Source organism: Nicotiana attenuata, chromosome 2 (assembly GCF_001879085.1).
Source record: "Nicotiana attenuata strain UT chromosome 2, NIATTr2, whole genome shotgun sequence".
NCBI classification, from domain to species: Eukaryota; Viridiplantae; Streptophyta; class Magnoliopsida; order Solanales; family Solanaceae; genus Nicotiana; species Nicotiana attenuata.
In genome coordinates this window covers 36,185,028-36,194,311 of record NC_031990.1, presented here as the reverse complement: position 1 = coordinate 36,194,311, position 9,284 = coordinate 36,185,028, and the positions used below count along the sequence as shown (strand labels likewise).

General features: G+C 37.8%; 1 protein-coding gene across 2 annotated transcripts in view; it reads right to left on the bottom strand.

Annotated features, from left to right (window-relative positions):
- LOC109207266 (transcription factor GTE8-like) overlaps positions 1-8,804 on the bottom strand; it is a 10,326-nt gene extending 1,522 nt beyond the window's left edge. Inside the window, exons 1-6 of one of the 2 annotated variants that reach the window (XM_019370161.1) lie at positions 8,623-8,804; positions 2,200-3,488; positions 2,047-2,095; positions 1,816-1,947; positions 616-683; positions 435-498 (exon numbers count right to left, since the gene is read on the bottom strand). In XM_019370161.1, coding sequence (XP_019225706.1) covers positions 435-498; positions 616-683; positions 1,816-1,947; positions 2,047-2,095; positions 2,200-3,396 — 1,510 coding nt within the window. In that variant the 5' untranslated portion in view covers positions 3,397-3,488; positions 8,623-8,804. The remainder of the gene's footprint in view (positions 1-434; positions 499-615; positions 684-1,815; positions 1,948-2,046; positions 2,096-2,199; positions 3,489-8,622) is intronic. The other variant, XM_019370165.1, reaches the window with a different exon arrangement.

Here is a 9,284-nt window from a genome sequence, read left to right as displayed (position 1 = left end):
CCCCCCCCCCCTAAAAAAAAAAAAACTTCCTCCTCATTCCTGAGGTTTGATCTCTTAGCACACTCCCTTTCAATTCTATACATGCTCTATTCAGGACACTCCTAACAACAGCGAAGCACAAAGCTTTAGGAGACAATAAGATCCCTTAAACCCATTCCACAAAACTACTAATCGCCGCCCTTCATAAACCTTGTAGGTATTCTGCAGATATATCCACTTCCTAAATATCAGATAAGTGCTCAGTCTCAAATAGGATTAACCAACAAAAACTATTAGTCGCCAGCCGCCACACATTCCAAACCTTGTAGGTATTCTGCAGATGTATCCACTTACTAGATTTCAGTTTCAACTACTGGATAACCATCAACAAGATCCTCTGCTATATAAAACAGAAAAGAACTACTTATCCAATAAAAAATCAGAAAGAAACTCACGATCTCCATCAGCTAAACTATTGCCAGCTTCCTTCCCATCTACCTTTGCTGGCGAACTGTGATTCTGTGGCCAAACACCGGAGCAAAAAGACGTATTAGGTTTCCAATTACTCTAAAAGCAGGTCCGATGACAATAATCATCATGAGGGTTCAAGTAGAAACTACAATGAGCTCTCTTCACCTGCTCAGCATGATCAGATGTTCTTTGAGCTTCAGACTCATCATCAGAAGAGCTACTAGAATCTGAATCTGGATGGAAGGGAGATGCAGGAACTAGAGTTAAGAAAGCATTGGGAATTCTTACAACGAAAGCTTTTCCTACTAAATCAGCAGATACAAGTTGCTTTTATATGGAGAAATAACGCTAAAGTACACTTCTATGGATGAACATGAATTTGTAACACCAATTAAGTATTTATGTTTCTTTTCCAGCAAATATGGAGGTCTGTAGAAGACAAACATGCGTGCAAATGATGCTGGAATGAATTTTCATTTTTTCCAAAAAAGTTGCATTGTCAAAGAAGCTTGAATATGAATGAAATAAAAGAAGAATAAACTCAATTCAAGCGACACAAGCAAACAATGATCAAGTCTTGATAAAAAAAACCACTGGGCAAGAGAAGTACAAAACAAAATAGTAGCATAGCACAAACTTCAAAAAAGAAATAAGTAAAGCTTACAACATAGAGGAACATAAAATTAAGGTAACTTCAAACTCAAACGTAAAGCAAACTCTATGAATTTCTTGAATGAAGTAAATGTAGGGCCACAAGCACCCATTTTTTTTAGCAATTATGCAACATTACCAGCCAGGATCACCACTTATATGACAAAACACTTGACTGGAAATTGATGAGTACCCAAAAGAGGGATAAAACATCAAGTAATCGGTGTTTTGATTGACTATCATGAAGAGGAGTACTGCAAGGGAGAACTGAGAAGGTTATGATATGACTATGACAAGCTTGACATAAAAGATTTCTCCAAAAGTATTAACAATACAGCAACTTAATGAGAATCCTCACTATGTAGTGCAGTGAAGAACCTGCAAAGAGGATATAAGATCAAACAATAGAAAATCTAATACTCCTATAAATCATTTTAAGTTATTAAAAATAACATTTAGAATATAGAATATTCATCAAGCAAAAACAATTCAGAGTGTTAAAGATTTCCAGGTAATAAAAATTTAAGGAAAAAAGAAAAATCACATCCCACAAGATGGTAAAACTAGTCTTATGACTAAAAGGCTTTTAATTTCATCTTGCTGGCCCTAGAAGATAAGACAGGGAAGATTTGAGATGATTGAACATCTAGGATGCACTATCAGAACGAACCAGCACAAATAAGATGAAGAGTATAGATGACTAATCTGAATTACCATTGGGACCCCCTGTATTTATACATTCATCTCTTTTCAGATCTGTATCCTTCTCAATCTCAACTGAAGGATAACTAGAGACAGGAGGCTCATTTCCACCAATATCAACCTCCTCATCAACATGGTCATTACCTGTACATTTCCAGTACTTAGAAGGAAAATCATTGAAGTTTGAAATCTAACACCAAACCATATACAGCGTGCATGAAATCAAACAGAAAGAGTAAGAACCTCCGTCTACGTGCATGGATGAATTACTAAGCCCCAATCCATTTGGCAGCTGAAAAAACAAATAAGACGCACAATAATTCATAAACATCAACCACCCGGGGACAGCCTAATTCTACTTTGTATTTGAAGATGTATTCTTTGATTCTAAACTACCTCTATCTCACAAGGTTCAGCTTTTGCATTGCCTTTTTGTTTCTCTTGCAAAAACTTATCTAGAAGCTCCCGTAACGTGAACAAAGTATCATGGGGAAGAACATCAATGTCAATCTCAATCTCATCATCTCCAGCTGCTGTTCCATTTGAACTTTGTTCCTTCAAAAACTCAATGATGTTGTCTGGTAGATCACCAAGTGAAGCTTCTAGTTCACTGCTTAGTTTATGTTTCTCTTCATCAGTCATCTTATATATAGGCGGTTCTGGCATAATTACATGCTGCATTGGAGAAAGTCTCCTCTTCTTTGAAGCAGTTTCATTTTCTTCATGCAAACCGGATTTTTCTTCCACTGATTCAGCATGGTTAACAGGTAGCTTTTTCTCAATAGTTTTCCATCTTAGTTCAAAAAACTTGCTCATTGTATCAGCCATGATATGGACAATATTACCAGGGGGGTTATAGATCATTGCATTGGAGAACGTCAGTCTCACATCAGCAAGAAATTCCAGCGGACTCAAGTACGCACCTGAAGTAAGCCTCTTCTTTATTGTCCCCAAATCCATTGGATGTTTAATCACAGTGAAATAGTCGGGTATTTTTAACTTAACTATGTCAACAGGCTCATTAAACACGGGACCATGCTGATGCGACATCAACTTTTTCAACAAGTTCTCACACTGTTTCATCAATGTTGCTTTTGAAGTGGATGGTGCTGAAGCAGATTTAAACCTGCCAGAGGTCTCCCTGTTCAGGAACGACGCCTTCTGACCAAGAAGGTTTGACTTTTTCCCGGGCCCAGTTCCTGCAGATTTCTTCTTGCTTGCTAAAGGAGGCCCTTTGTGTGCATTGCTACAGCTAACGATATCACTAGAAGATGAAACTGCAACTGCACTTGTCCTATAAAACTCAACTTTCTTCTGCAGAAGTCTTATTTGGTCAAGATCAGATCTCAACTGCAGAACCAAGTTTTTCCTCTCAGATGGTGACATCTTGGATAACGGGATAACTTGGATTGGCACAGCAAAACCATCATGTGAAGAAGAATTTGTATTTATCCATCTCTGCTGAGGAGCAAAAGAATGTCCTGAAACAGCAATTCCAGCATCAAATCTACATGAAGTGCCAGAGCCTTCTGATTCGTAATTAGTGGCAAATGCAATAGAACCACCTCCACGCAACTTATCTTTCTTTGCCATTCAGACTGTAGAACAAGTACTACTTGACCTTAGCTAAAAAAAGATTTTCCCCAACCTATCACAAAGGAAGAGATGTTCTCAGAAAGTCAATCCTGAAACCATCCATAAAAACCAAAAGAGTTACATTGGCAGAAAGTCCTAGATTATATAACAGAAGCATGATACAAAGAGCTGTAAGTGTAGAATATAGCTGTTACAACAGTTCAGAATGAAGTTTAATTAGACATTTTCAACTTTACATTTAACTATTTAAGTCAGTTAATAAATTTCCTCTTTTCTCTTATAACCTCGTAGCTAGCTGTCCCATCTGAAATCAGAATGCATCACCTTTAATCCTTTTTTTTTGCAATGTGTTACATGAATGAATGGATTGAGCACGTTTTCGTATTATTTTCTCCCTTCTCTTCTGAGTTTCTTCAATTCTGTTTTCAAATTTGATTTTTTCTCTTGTATTTTATTTGATCTTTCAGCTCGTACCAGCATCCTTCTGGAGCTTCTAAATATCAACCAGGGCGGACAACTAGGAATTCAAAGGAATTGATGGAGTGACAAGGCTTAAATCAGAATTTCAAGCTTTTGTGATCGAGAGCGACAAAAGGTTGAAGCTGCTGTGAACTGCTCACTCTCATTTTGTTGCCAGTCCTCTCTTTCTGCTGTGCTGGTTAAGGACAATTTGGAGTCAATCGGAAGAGAGAAGAGAGTTATTGCAGGATGGAGACTATGCTTATTTGGATAGGCGCTAATGAGCTTGCTGAAAACTCTAATCCTGCTCCGATAATAGTTATTCAAGGAACTCCGATGACATATAAGCAACAATCCTTGTAGGTGGAAATACAAGGCAGATTCTCTACCACCAACTCCAAAGATCACACCTAGATATAGAAGATGGTCTTCCCACTGCTTCAAAATGTGCAGAAGGGGGAGAGAACAAGGATTATAGCCTACTTACCACTTTCAGCTTTCTCCTTACGAAGGAGCTCTTGTGGATCAAGGTACGACTTATTCAAGGTTAAGAAGTAATCTCCTTTATGGATACATTAATGGTTAAAAACACAGTAAATACTTAATTGATAAGTATGATGCTCATTAGGAATATGATATCACTTGCTTCTCGAATGATGATGTTTAGGAATAAAAATTAGAAATTTAGTATAAGAAGATCGGTCCCATGCTGAATTAGAAATTTGCATCAAACATATGCAATCCTCACTAGAATCCGTGCTTTAATTGTGCCTTTGCAATAAAACCCCCAACAAACACTTGTTGCTTTTCTAAGTTGATTTGCTTTTGATAACACTAGCTATAAAGGGGATGAAAGTCTCAAGAATCTGATTAAAGCATCACGTGAGGGAGCTATACCGGAGATCTCCTTCCAGAATAGGTTAGTTTGGTACAACAGTAAGTTATTCAACACACAATTCATTAGAAAGGATCCATGTCTCCTAGCCATTCATAAGAGACAGAGCAGCATTTATTGGCCTTCATTTTTCGAGGACGGCAGAAAGCAGGTTATAAGTGCGTGATACTTGCCAAAAGTGTAAAGTAGAGAATGTGGCATATCTATGTTACTACAAAAACCTGCCTATTCTTGAGAGGGCAGTTGAATATGCAGTCATGAATTTTATAATGGGGCGGCCAAGTAAGAGGGTAAGATCATCTCTGTGATTGTAGATTGTTATAGCATATATGTTCATATTTTCTCATTTGACATACTCTTCTCCGTTGTCCAAGTGGCTAGAATATTCTCAGATAATAAACAGCATGGACTACTTGCAAGCAGATTCTCTACCAACGAGATCTTCTAAAACCTTTTTGCAGATGGAACTTTTTTCAGGAATACAGGTCAAATTACAACTTAGCTTAGTCAACCCTCCACAAATAGATGGAAAGCCCAAGCAACTCGACAGCTTCCTAAAGACCTACTGAGATGTGTGAATAGCCACAAATCCGGTTGGATGTCCTACACATAATATTTGTAGAATAAGAAATAACCCCTCAGCTCCAGGGATGACACCATTTCAGACCATTACAAGCTTTACAGATTTAGTAGGCAATTGACTGCCAAGTCCTACCGAACGACCTCACTAAAACCCAAAATGGAATGAAACTTCAAGCTGACCAAACGAGTTCCTGAGGAAGAAGCTGAAGTCGGTGATTGGATTTCCCTTTATATTACAATCGAAAGGGCAGACAACCATGGCTATTAGAAGGACCCTTAAGCTATACCAACGTACTACTGGCGAAAAACGAGGGACATATGGTCTTTTCATGCGTCACAACTTAAAAAAGAGATTGAAGATCACATTGTTGCTTCAGTCGAGCTACTAGTGAGCACTTCCTTTTTAATAAGGGAGCTAACAGTGAGCACTCGTAATGGACAACCATAAGTGAAACCCATAGACATACTCAATCGAGATTGTTCACCAAGGAATATGCTGCAACAATGAAGTTTTGGTTACAAGAGACGGCTAAATTGGAGGATTTCAACTTTTTATACCCCCATTCCCGGACTTTAAACCTTTCGGACAAGGTACAACCGAAGGCGGAGGGAAAGCAAAATGAAGGATCCAACGAAGAGCTCGAAGGATAGTACGTACCCGTTGTGGCAGTTAAGAATGAAGCTTAATTTCCGAACTTCCAAATTTTGTCGTTTAGTCCCATTTCAAATTTTCCTTTTATTTTATTACCTCATTGCAAGCTGTCCCATGGAATCAGTACGGCCCAATAGGCGCATGTTGCAAGTTCGAATCTTGTTTAGTGAACCAAGACTAGTTTTTATGTGGAGAGGCGTAGAAGGGCAAGCCTATTTTTCACCAACTTTCAAGAAAGGAACTCCATGAAAAGAAGGCACTGGTTCTAAAAAGAATAGTGAGACTAATTGGTCCAGCTGTCTCATACATTCGTCAAAGTCTTCCTAAGAATTTAGCGACGGTGGCCTATTATCATTGTTTCCAGGTGACCTATGTTGACTACGGTGCGGTATCCGATACAGATGCAGATCTAGAAGTCGAATTCTCCATCACATAAATTTTAGGATTCGGGGGTATGATTAGAGTGCGGATATGGGTGTTATGATACAACCAATAAATGTATATTACAACATATAAAGTATATATTTCAACTAATTAAGGTTATAGAATTAAAACTAACAAAATGTAATTCTTTATACATACCTGGGGTCATTTGGTTTCAAGGGATTAGGTAGGTTATCTCAATATAAATTTTGAGATTAAATTTATCCCAGGTTTAGTTGGAGGTATAGTTAAAATAAAGTATTTTTTTATACCAAAATCTCGGTATAACTTATCCCACCTAGGTGGGATAAGTTACCTAGGTTTAAATCCTGGTTATAATCTAGATATCCGGGTTTTGAACTAGACGATCCGCTACTATTTTATTCATAAGATATCTTAAGTAATAGCAAAGCATTCTCCTACTTTATAACTACACACACATTTGTGTGTGTCTGTATAGGGTCTTGCTAACATACCACATGAACGTAGTGTGTTAGCTTTGTACCCATTTTTTAAATCCCCAAAATACTCACGCCAGCACATTAAAAACAACATAATGAGATGCGTTACATTCCCCAAACCAGGCGACTAGCCAAGTACGCATTTGTAATCTCTCGATGGTGAATCAATTTTTTTTATTCTGCCATTTCTACTCAGGGGAACGACTAAAATCCACCGCCACTCTCTATTTTGCACAACCACCTTTCTCCTTCCCGCCATAACAAAGAGTGGATATTTACTGGGAGAAAAAGAGACGGAGAGTTGGTATGAAATTTCCTCACCATAGAACCAACAAAATTGAATGTCATCTATTTCTAAATTGTCGGCTAGAATCTCATGCTAAATTGATCGCCATCTCCAAAAATCCCATGCTACATTGTCGGCTAGAATGTTGTTTAAAAAACTTATTGTGTTTGATTCAAGCTTTATCAGTTTCTCTTTATTCCTTTGGTTCGCCATGGACGATGGGAAGGGAAAGAATAGAGAGTAGAGGAGAAGAATTAAAAGGCGGGGTTTAACTTTTGGTGAAAAGATAAAATAGTCCATCTCATTGTGTTGTTTTAATGTATTGGCATGGGTATTTTTGGCCATTTAAAAAAGGGTACAAAGCTAAAATACTACCTTCATGTAGTATGTTTGTAAGAACTACATACATAGGGTCTTGTTGACATACTACATGAAGGTAGTATATTAGCACTGTACACACTTTCTAACTTCCTTAAATGCCCTCAAATACGATATGGACACACCCATGCCGTGTCGACACCGGTGCGGTAGGAAATTTGAAGAGTTCGAGCAACATAGCTGGCAACCCCCCATTCAAGGTCAAGGTTGCAATTTTCAGGGTCATGCCTAGCCTTGATCTAGAAGGAAATAGGATGGACTGAGGAGCTCGGGTCCTCGAGATCTCACATACCGCACATTCGTTGGAGAAACTTCATGTCCTTCTCTCGAGATCCTATCTACATAGGAATCTTACTCTCATGTCCTCTCGAGATCCTATCTACATAGAAATCTTACTCTCGTGTCCTTCTCTCGAGATCCTATCTACGTAGAAATCTTACTCTCTTCCACACATTACCGATGGATGTCGCCACAGCCACTATCACTTTGGGTATGATTTGAGCATATGTCTTTTTACTTTTTCTAAATCTTTCCTTATTCTCTTGGTTACTTGTGCTATGTTTTCAAATATCACTCTATCTTTTATATTATGATTGATCTTTCAGCTGTAGTTACAAATTCTTACACATATGGTAAACACTGCAGAAAACTCAAAGGGCAAGCTTTTCCCATTTATTTCATGGTAAATGAAACCTAACTTGATCATGCGAATAACTTTATCATGTAAATTTAACATAATAGATATTCCAAAAATTGAGTAGATACCTAATCAAGCTACAGAACAAGCTAATTACAGAGTGCTCACTATTTTACAGCTTAATTTGACGGAACTTGTTATTCCACGAAAAAGGAATACAACAGGACAATTAGGAGTAGTTATCAAGACTCACTCGCTAATATCAATTACCTTTTGCTTAATCACCAGTTGATCCCCAGAGGCAAAGCCCAATTCCACCAAGATTATATGATTCGATGAAATAAAGCAAAATCAAACAGGAAACCCTAGAATTGTTAACCTAAGCCCCAATTTGATCTCTAGCACATGCAAGAAGAATGAAATTACGCGAGGAGTTGAATTTTTACGAACCTTAGAATGAAAATTGAGCAAATTATAGGACAAGCCGCTGCGGATCACAAGCGAAGCTGAAAGCACGAAGCACCAGCTCTTCTTCAATACTAGAAAGCAGATAACTTTTTTTTTTGTTTTCCTTTTTTCTTTTTCTCTCGCTCTTTTTTTTCTGTTAAGAGTGAGAAACGTGGGCAAAGTACACAAGCGGGTTTGTCGTACCGTTAACGCCTTTAAATAGAAGAGAACTGTTGACTTTCCAGCGACTTAAATCAAATCCCAACCGTTCAATCTTGCGTGCGGCTAATCCAACGGATGATATCATCTATAGGGCTTCTGTACATATCTTGATCTGACGGGTGAAAACCACCTGAGCTTAGGGTGTGTTTGGTACGCAAGAAAATGTTTTTCAATTTTCCTTGTTTGCTTGGCTTAAATGTTTTGGAAAAATATTTTCCTTATTAACTCATTTTCCTCAAATGTTTTCCTTATCTAGAGAAGGGAAAACATTTTCCAAACTTTCTCAACCTTTCCCATCCTATTCCCACCCTTAAAGTACACAAATTAAGGGAAATAACTTCTCAAGAGTATTTATAAATAATTTAGATACAATAAACATGAAGCCATAAACTTTCGAACTAACAACCTTCCGAAACAACAAATTTCATAAACTTTCGAACTGC